This window comes from Pipistrellus kuhlii, unplaced genomic scaffold, assembly GCF_014108245.1.
Source record: "Pipistrellus kuhlii isolate mPipKuh1 unplaced genomic scaffold, mPipKuh1.p scaffold_m20_p_9, whole genome shotgun sequence".
NCBI lineage: Eukaryota > Metazoa > Chordata > Mammalia > Chiroptera > Vespertilionidae > Pipistrellus > Pipistrellus kuhlii.
Genome location: NW_023425595.1, coordinates 34,677,325 through 34,693,163, shown reverse-complemented (window position 1 = coordinate 34,693,163; position 15,839 = coordinate 34,677,325). Strand labels below are relative to the sequence as shown.

The 15,839-nt window shown below is 58.0% G+C and overlaps 1 protein-coding gene across 2 annotated transcripts; it reads right to left on the bottom strand.

Annotated features, from left to right (window-relative positions):
• Window positions 1–4,759: 4,759 nt before the first annotated feature.
• SERPINH1 (serpin family H member 1) lies at window positions 4,760–14,373 on the bottom strand. 2 transcript variants are annotated; one of them, XM_036427226.2, is made up of 6 exons: window positions 14,208–14,339; window positions 13,120–13,163; window positions 9,972–10,648; window positions 8,545–8,643; window positions 8,203–8,435; window positions 4,760–5,767 (listed from the first exon to the last, which is right to left on the bottom strand). In XM_036427226.2, exons 3-6 carry the CDS (start codon window positions 10,600–10,602, stop codon window positions 5,465–5,467), a joined length of 1,266 nt encoding a protein of 421 aa, XP_036283119.1. In that variant the 5' UTR covers window positions 10,603–10,648; window positions 13,120–13,163; window positions 14,208–14,339; the 3' UTR covers window positions 4,760–5,464. The 2 variants fall into 2 exon arrangements, with proteins under 2 accessions (XP_036283119.1, XP_036283120.1); XM_036427227.2 differs by lacking the exon at window positions 13,120–13,163 and having other exon boundaries at window positions 14,208–14,373.
• Between the last annotated feature and the right edge of the window lie 1,466 nt (window positions 14,374–15,839).

The window sequence follows — 15,839 nt, the reverse complement described above, 5'->3', positions numbered from 1 at the left end:
AGCACCCCAAGTCCCCCATTCATTCACACACACGGCCGACCTTTCCTTAGCAACTGCTTTGTGTCTTGCTCGGTGCTGACCATTGAAGTCACTGTGGTAAAGAAGTCCTAGGATTATGGCAGGTAAAAGTTGTGTGGGGGCATGGGACAACTCCAGGCCTGGTTTGAGAAGATACCAGGAGGGGAAGCCAGGAAAGTTTCTCAGAGAAAGTGGCCATGGCGTTCACACAGCCCGAGCAGGGGATGGAGAGGGGCATCACATGTGTGGCTGGAGAGCCAGAGGAAGCCCCTCCAGAGGTCCTTGAATGAAAGGGACCTGCTTTGCATGGGGGTTTGACCAAGGGATGTGCAGCTCTCTGGGCAGAAAACTGGGACCAGGCACAGGAGACCAGTTTTCTGAATCCCAGGACTCCAGGCAGGGAGTGAGGAGGTCAGTCTTGGGAGCTATGAGTGTGTTGCTGGTGGGCCAGGGAAGAAGACTGGGGGCTGCCGAGGGGCTGAAGTTCTGCTTTGATTAGAGATGGGTCCTGTGAGGATCCCAGGGTCTGGGACATGACAGCTTCCCCTTTAAAACCCCAAACCCTTAGGGACCTGGGGGTGTAGGGGGAGCTCCACCATTGCCCTCACCAGAGCTGGCTCCCAAGGAACACTCATCCCCCTTGAAGATTTTTATGCCCCTTATGGATACTAACTCCTTTTAAAGGTCTTTGTTACAGGGCTCTGAAGGAGCTCAGCTGGATTCGTATAGAGAATCACTACAGGAAGCGTTGGTGACGTCCAAATTTTTCTGAGCAACAGACCCCAGGCCTATCTCCCCACTCCTCTCCCAACAGAACCAGGGATTTCTGCCTCAGAAGCAACCTCCAAAACACACACACACACACACACACACACACACAGGATTCTTCCTGGCCCAACGCACAGCGTGCTGCCTTGTGCGTTGCAATAGGGCCCTGCAGACAAGAAAGGGCCACAGGGAGGCAAAAGAAGTCTCCTGTATGGACGCCTCCCTCCTTTCAGTTCTCCCTCTGACCCACACACCTGGTCCCATTACATGCAGGTTCCCACGGGCCAGGCAGTGATGGTGCCATCTCTGAGATGTGTAACCTCCTGGGGCAGACATCCAGGCCATCACCTGCTAGGTTTCCAGCTCTGAAGAGAGCTGCCTTTGCGTTCATGGGAGGTGGGGGACCCGGGAGGGTTGGGGGGCTCATGTTGGGGAGGGCACACAATGAGCTCCCACAGGGACAGTGTCTGAATGGAAAAACAAGTGGGCCCAGCTCAAAGCTTGGAGGCTGGTCGGAGGTAGGAAAAGAGGGCACAAAGGGACTGAGAAGGGCTGACCCTAAACTATCAGGAGAAGCCAGGGGCCTGTGGGGCCAGCAGGGATTCCATAAGGAGAGTGACGCTCTGACACCTGCTGAGCGTGCAGATGAGGACGGACCGGGTGGCTGTCAAACATGGCAGCTTCCACTTGGGAGAGGGCTGACTTGGGTTCCAGCCCAGCAAGTCACCTCAATGAATTTATTTGTCAAAGGGTCCTGGTGCTGACAATTAGAGGTGATCCTACATCAATTAGAGGAGATCCTACATCGTCCAGGCAGCCATTACATCAGCATCTCAGCCAGCTTCCTACTGCCTAGAAAGGTGGCCCAGTGAGGGAGGCGATGGCCAAGCTTTGGTCCTGGGCTGGGGCAGGGAAAGCGGAAATGAACTAGATCCTCCTCACCCTGCCCAGAAGCAGACTGACTGCCTTCAGGCCTGGTTCTTCCCTGCTGCAGCCATCTCCCAGCCCCTCCTAGCATCCATCCTCCCCAGCCCTCCTCCTTCCCATCCCTCCCCTGGGAGGACTCAGCCTGCACCTATGTCACCCCCTGGGGGAGGGGAGAGGAGGTTGAGAGGGGGGCGGGACTGGATGGGGGTAGGGAGGAGGGGATGGGGGGGGTGGAGGAAGGAGAATCTCTGAAAGGGGAGTTGTTCCTGCTCCTGGTCCAGGGCCTAATCTGAGTGGTTAAGCGTCTGAGCCCCGATCTGAGACGGGGATCTGAAGATGCCCACACTCCGCACAGGAGCCCCCTAGCCTGGTTCTGGGTTCTACAGCCGAGCTCCTCCTGCCGCCCACAGCCCAGCCCGCAGCACTCGCACACCGCCACGCTCACAGGCTCACCCCCTGCCTGGCCCCTGCTGCCGGCCTGGGCTCCGGGGTTCGCTTCTGGTGCAGCCTGGCCCTGCCAGGCTGGGGGCAGGGATTGGGCTGTGGGATGCATATGCTGCATCCGGCGGACTTGGACCGGACCGGGTCGCTGCCCTCTGCCCTCCCGCTCTGGCAGGCCTTGGAGACCCCCTTCCCCGCCCCCAGGAGCTGGGCTGAGGCCTCGCGGGAGCCCCTGATGGCTGCTCCTGGGAAAGGCCACGACTGTACCCCTCACAGATTCTCTCCCTGAACAGCTCCCCAGAGTTGGCAAAGCTGATCTGACCTACAGCCGCTGGCCGACCACCAGCCAGACCTGGCTTACCCACCTCCACCCCTGCCCTGTGCCACCCTCCCCACCAGCAACTCCACCCACCCCTGCGCAGTGGGAGCACAGACAGACCTCTTTCCACCCTTTCCTGTCCCCCAGGTGGTCACGGCCCCCCCTTTATGCCATCTGGGCGGCCCCCACATCCAGGCCTGGCTCCTCACCGCCCACTAACACCTGGTCAGCGAGCTGTCTCAGGCTGAACTTTGGGGCCCATCTCTGAGCCGCGCCTGTCCGGGTAGGAGGACGTCCCACGTACCTGAGCTATCATGGGAGAAAGTGGGATGACGAATAGCGTGTAAGCAGGTTAAGCACCTTTATTACTGGTCTCTGGCCAGTTCCTCTCCTGTGTGTGGGGGAAGAACAATTAACCAACTGACTGGGAGCAATTCACAGGCCCTCAGGCAGGCCATTGAACCTCTCAGCCTCAGTTACCTCACCTGTAAAATGGGGATGGTCTCTATGTCGCCAAGCTGCTGGGAGGCTAGGGTTATAAGCATGTCTAGGAACCACACAGTGCTTGGCACATAGAAGCAGAACAGGAAGGCAGTACCAGCTGCTATTACTAAAATCATTATTCTGATTGAGAAATACCTCCTCATCCTTCAGGACAGCCTACATGCCACTTCCCTCTGGGAACCTCCCGTGTTCTCCCAGTGGCAGTCATGGCTTCCACCTCTGGATTCCCACCGCCCTGGGACCTTCTGCCTCAGCCTTTTCATTTACTCAGCAAATAAGTGTTGGGTGTCTTATGTGCAGTGCATGCTGACTCTAGGGGTAGAACGTAGTGATGGACAAGAGATGAACCCTATTCTCACAGTAGTGGAACGTGAATGTGTAAATAGGTGGATAACGTCATAGCATTAAGAAGTCAGTAAAATGAGAAAACAGCAGAGAAACTAAGGTGGGGGAGGAGCTGTTTAGATTGTGTGGTCAGGGAAGGCCTCATTGAGCACATGGCATTCAGGCTGAGTTCTGAAAAAAGCAGGCCTAAGCCTGGCCAGTGTGGCTCAGTGGTTGAGCGTCGACCTATGGAGCAGGAGGTCATGGTTTGATTCCCAGTTAGGGCACATGCCCAGGTTTCAGACTCAATCCCCAGAAGGGAGCATGCAAGAGGCGGCCAATTAATGATTCTCTCTCACCATTGATGTTTCTCTCTCTCTCCCTCTCCCTTCCTCTCTGAAATCAATAAAAGCAGCCCTGCAAAGACCTAGAACCACTTGCCATGGAAAACAGCTAGTGGGAAGGTCCTGAGGCAGGGGAATACATGTGGCACGTCTGGAAGCAGACTGATCCAGGGGCTGGGACATAGTGGGTACCAAGCACTCTTGTTATTTAAGTCTCTGCCTCTAGGTGTCTCCCCTTGAGGGCAGAGACCTAATTTACTGGGTCCACAGCACAGGGCAGACCTGGAGCTCCGAACGGCTGTTAAGTTACATTGCAGTAGTAATGGGAGTAAGTCAGCTGGCCTTTCTGCACCACATTCAGATCTTAGAGGACTCCGAAGGGACTGCCCAGTAGGCAGGGTCCACCCTAGACCAACCCCCAGGGCAGTTGTTGAGAGAGAGAAGACAGAGATGTGCCCAAAGGGAGTGACCTGTCAAGGTCACATAGCCAGCAAGAGGGAGGGGTGGGCTCAAATTCAGTTTCCTCTGCTCCCCTGCCTCCTCCGCCATGGGCCTTCTATCCTGTACATCTCACTCACCCTCTCCCTCCCGGAGCTGTGGTGTCAGGAGTCCGGAGGACCATGAGAAGGAACCAAAGTGAGGACAATGGCAGGTCCCTCTTCTGCTACAAACGCAAACACAGAGCAAGGATCCCACAGGCTCCTTCCTTCCAAAGCCCTGCCCCGCCAGGCAGCCTGAGCTTGTACCCACTGGCCCTGGGTGCGAACGAGGGAGGTGAGCTTGAAGTGAGAGGTTAGGGGCCAAAGCCTGGCGCTCCTACAACAGGACGGGGATGCCCTGGGCTCCAGATGCAGCGCCATCATGCCCACCCTGCAGCCACCTCTCCAGGGGACCTGCCCCCCTACCATGCCCTCCCACCCCACCCCACTCCCTCCCAGCTGAGAAGCAATCTCCAGAGTCAGCATGTGGCAGGCCTGCCGCAGTGTCATCGGCCTCCCACACCAGGTCATCTGAGGTAAGCTGCCAGCATTTCACAGCCTGGCATGGGCTGTTAGCAGCAAACCTGGCTGAACAGAAGGAGCTCTTGTCCCTGAGGAAGAATGACACGGGCATCTTTGGTCCAACCATCTTCATGCGCCAACACAATTTTATTGGAAAAGTTTTATTGAAAAAAAAAATTGTACAAATACGTTCTTGGTTTGATAGCAACAAAAGGCTCATTTTCTCCCTTCCCTCCCCGTCTTTGAAAATCTATTAAAGGGGGGGAAAAGTTCATCCCCAGAATACCTGACCAGAGTCTACCCAGGAGCCCCCGCACCAGGAGCCATCCCCCGATCCCCTCACCAGGGCTCCTGTGGGGGTGACCATCCGGGGGCTGCAGCACCTAGTTTTTATTGTTGAGGGGAGACGGGAGGAGATTGGGGATGGAGCTGGGGAGGGAGCTGAGGTGGTGGTAGGATTAGGAAAGGAGGGTCCCCATTCCAGGAGAGCTCAGCCGAAGGCCTAGCTCCTCCGCCTCACAGATGAGGAAGCGCTGGCTATAAATATGAACACTGATCAAGGGCTCTGAGGTCGCGCAGGAGGTGGGGCTGGGCTCTGCATCATGGTTATCCGGGAGCCTATGTCCGAGCAGAGGGAATGGCTGCCGGGAAGGTCTGCTCTGCCCCACAGGAAGCCTGCTGTTCCGCACCCCCCACCCCCCTCCCACCCCATGGAATATCCAAGGTCAGTACCTCAGCTCTCCCCACCCCATAGCACCCATGTGTCTCAGGAGCCTCCAGTTGCCTCCTGCCATCCCGTGCCCACACACCCCGGATCCCTACAACTCGTCTCGCATCTTGTCCCCCTTGGGCCGAACCAGGCGCCCAATGAACAGCAGGGAGCCGGTCTGGGAGTCTCGCACCAGGAAGATGAAGGGGTGGTCGGCGTAGAAGAGCTTGGGGCTGCGCAGCTCCTCGCGCCCGTAGATGTCCTGGTCGAAGGGGTTGCCCTCTGTGTCCCACTCGAAGGCGGTGGCGTGGAACACGCTGGCCAGGTACAGGTCCTTCTTGCCCGACATGCGTGACAGATCTGCCTTGTTCTTGTCGATGGCCTCCGTCAGGCCCAGGCCGGCCAGGTGCTTCTGTGGAACCAGGTGGGTGGGGACCAGGTGAGGCCACCGTGGACAAGGCCTCCAGACCTTCACCCTCCACCCACACCGCCCACCATCTCCCGCCCTCCATAGCCATCTGTGTGCCAGACATGGCGTGGGTACTTGAACTCTCATGGCAAGCCTGTAAGAGCTTATAATCTCCACTTCACGGATGAGGAAACTGAAACTCTGGGTGGTGGGGGCAGGAAGTGGGGGAGGCAGGATACATCCCTGGTCCTTCTGAGCAATCCTGAGCAGTGCTTCTCCAAGTGCGGGTGTTTGAAGAGCCAGCATCAACACCACCGGGGAGCTCATATGACATGCACGCTCCCTGGCCCCAGCCCAGGGCCCTGGAGTCGGTCTCTGGGGGTGGAGCCAGGACTTTTCTAAACAAACTCTTCAGGGTAATTCTCAGCACACTCAAGTTCAGGAAAAGCTAATCTAAGGACAGCTATGACCAGGTCACGCTGGGGTTTAAGACCCTTTCAGAGTGAAACGATGCCTGGAATTTGCTTCAAAATAATGTGATGGGGAGGAATGAGTATGTATAGATGAATCCTTATTGGTCATGAGTGGATGATGGTTGAAGCTAGGGGTTCACTGCACTAATCTACTTTAAAAATGAGGGTTCATTGCACTAATCTACTTTAAAAATATTTCTATACATTTCCATAGGAAAAAATATTTCTACACATTTACACGCATACACCCTGTCCATGGCTCTGCTCAGTCCCGGGAAGCCAAGCGCAAGCTCTTACACCACAGGCTCTGCCCGTAAGCACACCCCACCCTGCTCTCCATCCCACAGCCCCACTGAGCAACCAGCATCCTGGATGCCACCCTTTCTCCCTGGTGGGCGCTTTAGATACCACATCACCTGGGAAACTTCCCTCTCCCACAGGACTGGAGCCATGCCTTCTGGCCTCAGTCCCCCTGCCCTCCCTCTGTCTCCTTCCTGGCTCAGACCTCCCCCAAGGCAGGGCCCACCTCCCTGGTTCTCAGAGCGGACGAGGCAGCAGGAAAGGACTGTGGGCTGAGTGAACAGCAGCCTCCAGGGCCCAGGCTCCGGCAGGACCGTCTCCCTCCCCAGCACGAGTAACTTGGTCCCGGGACAGGCATTCTAGGCCCCGCTATTTCAGTCCTCATGACCTTAGCAAGTGACTCACTTCGAATTTCCCAACTGGATCTACCCCATGGACTGGTGGGTCCCAGGAAGACACAGCGGAAAGAAGGGGAGAATGGCGTCAGGGAACAGCCACTGCAGAGGGGCTGGTGAAAAGCAGGGATGGGACAGGAGGGAGACAGGGACAGAACCCTCAGTGCTTTCTGCTGGACAGACCATCTGAGCTCCACTAGGCTCTGGTTTGGAACCTCAGTCCCATTTCACCCCAAGCTTTCTCTCCATGCTCTCTCGGCAGCAAGACTGAATCAACTCTCTGGGTAAGAGGCCTGCCAAGAAACCATGTTTGGCATCCAAGGCAAGAATGAGCTGAAAGTTTTCCCTTTGGAGTAGGTAAAAAAACACACACCCCTCTCCTTACTGACAAAAAGGCCACTCTAGCCCTAACCGGTTTGGCTCAGTGGCTAGAGCATCGGCCTGTGGACTGAGGAGTCCCAGGTTCGATTCCTGTCAAGGTCATGTACCTTGGTTGTGGGCACATCCCCAGTAGGGGGCGTGCAGGAGGCAGGTGATCGATGTTTCTCTCTCTTCAATGTTTCTAACTCTATCCCTCTCCCTTCCTCTGTGTAAAAAAAAAAAAAAATCAATAAAATATATTTAGAAAAAGAAAAAGAAAGGCCATGCTAAGCTTTTACCTGCAGGACTAATGGCAGCTCCACCACTTATTAGCCAGGGTGACCTTACTCTCTCAAGCCACTGGCCATGAGGGGGAAATCATGTTGAGCGGATGAGTTACGTTTCCAGCCATCCAGCTGAAAGCCACGACTAGTCTTATCACTGCACAGGGGACGAGCCTCCAGCTTGAACAGTCTACAACCGGGGCATTCAGACTCTCAGAGGCAGCACAGGATCAAGGGCATGGCTTAGTGCCAAACGTCTGACATATTGGTTGTGTGACTTTAAATTACGCAATCTTTCTGAGCCTCAGTTTCCTCATCTGTAAAATAAGGTTGATAGTCCGACCTAATAAGGTTGTTTCGAGGACCCAGAGTTTAATATGTAAAGTGCTTAGATGAGTGTCTGGCACACAGCAAGTGCTCAATTATATTTAGGAACTGATGTTACCATCATCTTCCCTTCCAAGAGCAGGGCCTGTGCCTCCTCCACCAGTTACCCCGAAGAAAACAGAGCTCAATACTGCCTAGACTCCCCGAGAGGCTCAGGACAGAGGTGCTGAGCTGGTGATGGATGCCCCAGGGTCCCCCCTCCTATCAGCCCAGGGGCCCGAAGTGGGGCCACCCCTTACCTGAAGGTCATGGGTCACTTCCACCACCCCTTTGGGCAGGGAGATGGCAACAGCCCTCTTCTGCATCTTCCCCATCCAGGTCTTCAGCTGCTCTTTGGTCAGCATCTTTTCCAGGCGCTCCAGGGGCTCCACGTGGTGGGGCATGAGGATGATGAGGCTGGAGAGCTTGTGGGCCAAGGGCATCTCCACCATTTGCAGCTTCTCCTTCTCGTCGTCATAGTAGTTGTAGAGGCCTGGAGAAAGGGCAGAGGGGGCACTGAGCACCCTGCGGCGCAGTGGTGGGCCAGGCCTCAAGACCCCTGGGATCCCCGCCTTGGCCCCCTAGCTCTGTGAGGCACCTACCTGTCCGGTGCATCATCGTGACGCCCACGGTGTAGGAACGGGTCACCATGAAGCCTCGGTTATCCACCATCTTGTGGTGGAACCTCTCGTCCCAGTGTGCTGTAGGAGGGAGCAGGATACAAGGTCAGAAACAGATGTCACCTCCCTCAGGGCACAGCCCTCTCCCACCACACACCCTGGATGTATCCTCTGCCACAGGCTGCAGCCCACCTCCCCTCCCCGCCCTCCAGCACCCGGCCCACAGAGCACAGTGTCCTGCTTCGGGGGGCGGGGCTCCCGGCCCCAGGACAGGTGTCCCGCGTTGGCTCTCTCCAGTCAGGGCCCGGCTGTTTCCACAGGGCAGGGACTCCCTTCGGAAGGACACCAGGTGTGCCCTCTGCCTCGGTGCCCCTATCAGACATTTGGGCAACATGTGCTGAACTGGACTTCTCTCCCCAACTAGTAACTGCGGGGGGGCGGGGTAAGGGGAGGTGTGCCCTGGGCAGGGAGTGTCCCAAGACTACCCTTCAGCCTTGTCTGCAAGTCCTATCTACGCGGCCGGACACATGACCCACAAAACCATGCACGTGTGACAGTGGCCTGAGCCTGTCCTGCCTCATAACCTGGCCTGTATTCAAATCCACAGCCAGCCGCTGACTGGCGATGAGACCTGTCACCCCTCCTACGCTGGGCCCCTTGTTTGTAAAAAGGGGAGTACCTCATCCTCACAGCAGCACACCAAGAGAGGAACAACGGTGTCCACATTAGGTACTCAGAAATAAGCATGAACCCCAAATCAAATCTCCGCCTCCACCCGGATACACCGGGGCCTCCGTCCGCCCGGAGCCTCGGTTCCCTCCCCTGCGCCGTGGAGGGAACACCGCCTGCCCCCGGAGGACTGTTCTGAGGATTAGGCGTGATCACAGGTGTGGGGCCTTCCTCCAACTCACTCCTGAGACACAAGTGATGACTGAACTGTTCCGATTCCAAAATAGTAAGCACAGCGCTTTGCTGTGACTGCCACACCGTGGGAGGGCCTCCTCCGGAGTCCCTCGGCTGGGCTTGCCCCCGTCCCATTCCTTTAGACTAGGGGTGTCGGACTCAATCAGAGAAGGGGCCAAAATCTAAAATCCAGCCTAAATCGCAGGCCGAATGGTTTACTGAACAGTCATAAACTGTCATTGTGATGGAACCGCAGCGGAGTGCAGTGATGACAGCGCGGTGCGGGCCACATTGCAAGGCCTGGCGGGACGGACTTGGCCCGCGGGCCTTGTGTTTGACACACGTGCTTTAGACACAGCGCTACGCCTCTCTGGACCTAAGGTCTTGCGTGTGAAAGGTTTAATCACCGGGCCTGCCTCCGTGGTTGCTATGAAGAGTTACTGACCAGCAGGGGGGTACCGGGCACAGGTATACGGGTGAACCTGCGAGGGGCTCTGGGGACTCACGCTTGAAGAACATGGCGTTGACCAGCAGCGCGCCGTCCGTGCGCTCCACCTCCTTGGTGACCTCGGGCAGCTTGCCGTCGGTGGTCTGGGCGGCCCACTCGTTGATGGACTGCAGGGCGCTGCGCTTGTCGCGGAAGTTGATCTTGGAGTGCTCGCAGTTGTAGTGCAGCTTGCTGCTGCGCACGAAGTCGTCGGCGAAGCTCACGGAGCTGGGCCCGTACAGGCGGCTGCCCAGCTTCCAGGTCACGTTGCGGGCCGTGCTGTTGCTGAGCGAGCGCAGCAGCTCGCCCAGCCCCGCGTGCACCTCCTCGTCCCGCAGCTGCTCCGCGCTCAGCACCGCCTTGGCCTGCGACGCCGTGGCCGCCTTGCCGCCCAGGGACACGAGCCCCAGCGAGGAGGCCACCACCACGGGCGACAGCAGGATGTTCTCCACCGCCTGGTCCTTGGCCATGGCATGGTAGAGGCTGAAGGCCAGGCCGGCGCTGCGCTCGGCGAGCGTGGTGGCCTTGGGGCTCAGCTTCTCGGCGGTGGTGCCGGGGGCCGCGGCGGCCGCGGGCTTCTTCACCTCGGCGGCCAGGGCCACGGCCGCGGCCAGGAGGCAGAAGGCGCTGGTGAGCAGGAGGGAGCGCATGGCTGGGAGGTGGGTGGTGTGCGCCGCCAAGGAGGACCTGTGAGGGCTGCAGAGAGAGTGTGGCCCTGAAGCCCCGGGCGGCCCTCCCCACAACCGTCCCCGGCCTCTGGCTGCCACCAAGCTCCCTAGAGTCCAGACCCAACTCAGGATTTCCCAGACTGGGGGGCCTTCGACTGCCCACCTCACAGAGGCCTGGCTTGGCGTCGCATCCAAAGCTGGGTTCCTGGGAAGTCATCACATCCACCCTAGTGATTTCTTGCACCAAACTTACAACACTCAGCAGGGGTTTGCTGCTGTTGACTAACGAGTTTGCTGCTGTTGACCTAGACCCTCGATTCCAATAATTATAGGCGGTTGTTGTTCCCTGTGATTAAGCCCCCATCCCAGTGGTCAGCAAACTCATTAGTCAACAGAGCGGCAAACCGCGGCTCGCGAGCTGCATGTGGCTCTCGAGCCACAGTTTGCCGACCACGGGCTTAGGCCGATGTGACTCTGGGGTATTATCTCCATCCCTAACTAGTCTGTGACCTCCAGGAGGAGAGGAACCCTAGCCGGTCTGGCTTCCCTCAGGATCCCCAGTGCCTAGCACACAAAAGCCCCAGTTGTTGCTGAAAGAACAGAAACCAGGACCACTTGGCCAGTTTGTATAAAGGTTAGTTCTCATCTTCATACAAACATGAGGTCCTTTTCCAGTGGGAAAAGTGGAAGGTGGGCTAAGGGTCTGCATGAAGCCACAAAGGACAGAATCGTAGGCCCGTCCCTCCCCCAGGCCTTTCATTCCGTCCTGGATGTTAATGAGTCATTGGCCGGCTCACTTATTAAATGGGAGAGCTCAGAGGCTCCGCTCAGCCACCCCCAGGGTGACTTTCAGAGCGTGTATGTGTACACACAGGTGTGTGCCACCCCTCTCTGAGCCGCAGTCTCTACTTCCCAAGCTGTAAGGATCTCCGTCTTCATGCCCACCGCCTCTGTCTTAGCAGGGACATGCCTGCCCATTTGTCCACGGCCTCTGGAGTGACGGGAAATCCCCAGGACAAGAGCTAGGTGGGTGGGAGAAAAGGTTTCCTGAGAGGAAGGATACTGGGGGAGGGGGTAAGCTACAGTTCAATGCAGCAGTGACACCCCCTCTTCCGCCCTCCCCCACAGACTGGCCAGATTTGGGGGCCTTCGTCTGTCCATCTCAGGAAGCTGGGGACAGCCTTCTGCTTTGCGGGTGCAGTGATGGATGCCCTTAGGTCCCCTAAGGTAAACTTCACTCCACTCTCTGGGGTCTCCCATCATAGGACAGAAGAGTGACAGGGCCAAGGGGAGGGAAGGAAGGGACCCTGGATCCCACTGCTCTGTCCGATGCCATCTCGTGGTCCTCCTCCAGGCGGAGCAAAAAGTCAGAGTCCTGGGGGAAGAGCCTCAGGTCGTGGGCCCGCCTGTGGGAGCCCTGGGTTTGTGGGAAGACTCTAATGCCCCCCAGTGAACCCAAGCAGCCCGCCCCCAGCCCTGGGCTGCTCCGTCCTTAAAGGTGCAGGGCAGAGGAGAAGCAAAGGGTCCATGGGGAGGGTGGGGAAGGCCTAGAGACCCACAATGCCCGGGGGAAGGTACAAGAGAGATCTGTTCCCTAGAGTACAGGTTTTGGAGGTAAGAGAGGGCTCATCCTGAAGTACAGCTTGGGGAGGTCATATCTCAGGGCCTAGCCACCTTCTCCCCAGCCCTACCTCCTTCCCTCACCAGGCCTGGAGCCTCCAAACAGGGCCACTCAAAAGAGTAGACTGAGGCACTACCCATTATTACGCCAGGACAACAGGCACAGGGGCACCCTCTTCCAAGGCCCCCTCTCGCCCAGACCGCTGATGACAGAGCTCAGGCCCCTCGAGGCCACCAGCATCTTCTTGGGAGACAGTCAAGACCAGCCCGCAGCCCTGCCACGTGGCAGCAGTCACCATCTCCACAGCCCCCGCTCCCAGCCAGGGAGCCAGCCTCAGAGGGCTGGGAGGGGCTTTTCCAGAAAGCACCAAATCACTAGTTTGGGATTCCTCGGGCAGCCACACAGCTGCGCTCCTGCTTCTCCTGCTGCTGCGGAGGCAGCGACGTGGCAGCCTGGAAACGGAATTATCTCCAACCGCTAGAGGGGGGCTCCCAACCTGGGAGGCAGGCCCACACTCGGGTCCCACGGGGAGCCATGGGGCCTCCCTGCCTGGCTTCCAGGGTGCACATGGGCCTCTGCAGGGAGACGCGCGGCAGCGGAGAAGGACTGCCTGTCAACCCAGGAGCAGGAACCGGAGGAAGGCAAGTTCCTGCAAGCATGCCGGCCTCCCACAGCCCGGCCCATGTTTCCACAGAGAAATTCCAGCCCTTAGGCCACCGGGAGGCCCACAAAGAAAAATACACCCTCTGACGCCACAGCAAGCAGGGCTGAGTGGAGACTGTATTCCGGGTTTTTGCACAAAAGAGGGAAGGGAAGCAGCTGCCAGCAAGGCCACCAGAGAGAGAGGGTCTCAAACGCTGGAGGGAGGTCTAAAGTACCTTGAAACTGCCTCTGGGGGAGGTCACTGCCTGCCTTTTTCATTCTGAAAGAAAACAGAGGCGTGAGGAGGATGGGATCCGGCAGAGCTGGGGGGGGGGTGGTCACGGAGAGCCTGGAAGGCCCAGCCCCCCAAAAGGACCCCAACTTCAGCCTGCCCTGCCCTGCCCTGCCCTCTGCAGCAGAGAAGAAGGCCTAACCAGTCCCAGACCTATGGGGACCTGGAGATCACCCACTCACTGGACGGCGGGAGAAACTGAGGGGTCAGGCCTCTAGCACAGGGCTCCCCGCGAACCCCAGAAGCACCCACAGAGCCCCTTCGGAGGGCTGAGGGCTGGAGGTGGTGTCCCGTTACACAGCCAGTAAAAAAAAAAACTCTGCCGGGAATCCCTGTGCACAGAGACAAAAGGAGGAGAGCAGGAGGCCTCGGGAAGGGGGGATGGGCGGAAGGGTGTGGTCCCATCCAGACTTCCAGGGAACCCAAGCCCCCTAATTTCCCCGGGCCTCCATCCGGGCCCTGCAGCCCGGAGGGACCAGGCGGAAGCCAGGGAAGAGGAGGGGCCAGGCCTTGGGGCCCGGCTGGACGCGGTCCCATTCTTCTTCCCCCGGCCTAGCAGCCTCAGGAATGCCCCAAGGTGGGGGCAGGGGAGCCGGCCGCGCAAGAAGCAGCCTGAACCCTGCAGTTACTCCAGGAACCGGGTGGCAGCGGCCAGGGTGACTCCACTGCAGGGCTGGCCGGGTCCCCCAGTCCCTGGAAGGCGCCCCAGGATCCTTCTCCTCTTGCCTGCTCCCTACAGAGGGTCCAGTCTCAGCATCCCAGCCCCGGCCCCACCGTTTCCTCCCGGTCTTCACACCCCTGCTCCACACTTTGGGGAAGCCTGCACTTTTTCTGGATCCCCAACCTGCACTTTTTCTGATATCTGCCCTCAGGCTGCCCCGCCAGGGCCACCTAGCCCCGGGGTTCTCAATCCCAACCCTCCAGCTGCCCCCAAAGTGCAGAGACTCCGGTTTGCAGGCTCTTAGCTGGCCTCCAACCCCTCCCGGGGGCCGACCGCCCGGTTCACCCCCAGCCCGGCAGCCCCCGCCTCACCTGGGCGGCTGCGCTGGCGGGGACCGAGCTCTGGCGCTGCAGCGGCGGCGGCGGACGGACAGACTCCAATCTCCGATGCTCCACCTACCCCCGGCTCTATATATGCTGTCCCCTCCTCCCGCCCTGTCCCGAGAAACTTCTGGAAAGTTGGAAAAGCTTCCCGAGGGCACCCGGGGCTCCGCCAAAAAAAAAGCCAGAGACCTCCCCCAGACCGCCCTGCCCCCGCCCCTCCCTCCCCGGCGCCTCCCGCCCCTGGGTCCTACCGCCTCCGCCGCCGGGTGGGGCGCGGGGAGACCCCGCCGCGGGGCCGGCGCCAGGACCCAGCGACCTGCACAGTCCGGCGTCCTCCGACTCCGGGGAGAAGCCGATCCCTGTGGTCCCGGAGGCAGGGGTGGGTGGGGTTCGGATGGCTGAGCTGGAGGGGACCCGGGGCTCCTGGGCCCAGCCCCCTTCCGATCCCCCAGGCTCTCCGCACCCCCCACCTTCTCCATCTCACATTCTTCCAACACCCCTTTCCCTGCCCCGGCTCTGCCGGGACGGGATCCACTCCCCACACCCCACCCTGTCGGGGAGCTAAAACGTTTGCTTCCTCTACCTGCCCTCTACGCAGTCAGGGCCCCTCTTCTTTGTCTCAGGGAGGTGGTCAGAGGTTGGGAGGCAGTTTCACCTCCCTTACCCGCCTGAGGAGGAGCGGGACCCAACCAGACCCCATACCTGACCCTCACTCACTCCGGGAAGAGTTGGAGTGGTAGAGGCACAGACACACGGGAACATCAGGTGGTCTTGTGGGGCCTGGAGGGGTGCCCGCTGAGTAAAGTGCTGTGTGACCCCCAAGTTACTCTCCTCGCTGTGCCTCAGTTCCTTTGGCTGTGGAACGTGGTGCTGTCATTATGGGCACAGACCAGTCCGTGCTTTCCTCCCTGTCTGGGTTTTTATTTTTTTTATTTATTATTTAATAAATTTTTATTGTTCAGATCATTACAATTGTTTCTTCTCCTCCCCCCCCCCCCATAGCTCCCCTCCATCCGGTTCCCACTCCAGCCTCTGCCCTTACCTCCCCAGCACTGTCCTCATCCATAGGTTTTTGTCTAATCTCTTCCCATTCCCCCCACAACCCTTCCCCCTGAGAATTATCAGTCCAACTGTCTTTCTATGCTCCTGATTCTATTATATTCACCAGTTTATTCTGTTCCTCAGATTTTTAATTCACTTGATTTTTAGGTTCACTCGTTGATAGATATGTATTTGTTGTTCATATGTTGATGTTGTTTTTAATTTATCTTTATTGTTGAAAGTATTGTCCCAGTTTTTCTCTCTCCTTGGTCATCCCTGCCCCCCCTCCCCTCGCCTCCTGTCTGGTCCCCTCCCACAGGCCCAGTCTCATTATCAACTATCCCCACCTCATCTCCCACAGCTGATAACTCCTTGATAACTGAGCTTTTGTTCTGGGCACCGAAGAGAAGACAGACAAAGTCCCTGCCCTTGAGGAAGTACATCCTGAGATGGGGTTAATGCTTGGAATGGAGGAAGGCAGATTATCTAGGAAACTCTTACCCCAATCTTCTTCTTTTTTAAAAATATATTTTTATTGATTTCATATAGGAAGGGAGAGGGAGAGAGAGATGGAAACAT

What these genes read in the sequence shown, in the direction of transcription:
- SERPINH1 (XM_036427227.2), bottom strand. Translation starts at nt 10,602, where the DNA reads ATGCGCTCCCTCCTGCTCACCAGCGCCTTCTGCCTCCTGGCCGCGGCC. An exon ending in CACGATGATGCACCGGACAG is followed by an intron (nt 8,436 to 8,544) that starts GTAGGTGCCTCA and finishes CCCTTTCTCCAG; the next exon opens with GCCTCTACAACTACTATGAC. An exon ending in AAGTGACCCATGACCTTCAG is followed by an intron (nt 5,768 to 8,202) that starts GTAAGGGGTGGC and finishes CTGGTTCCACAG; the next exon opens with AAGCACCTGGCCGGCCTGGG.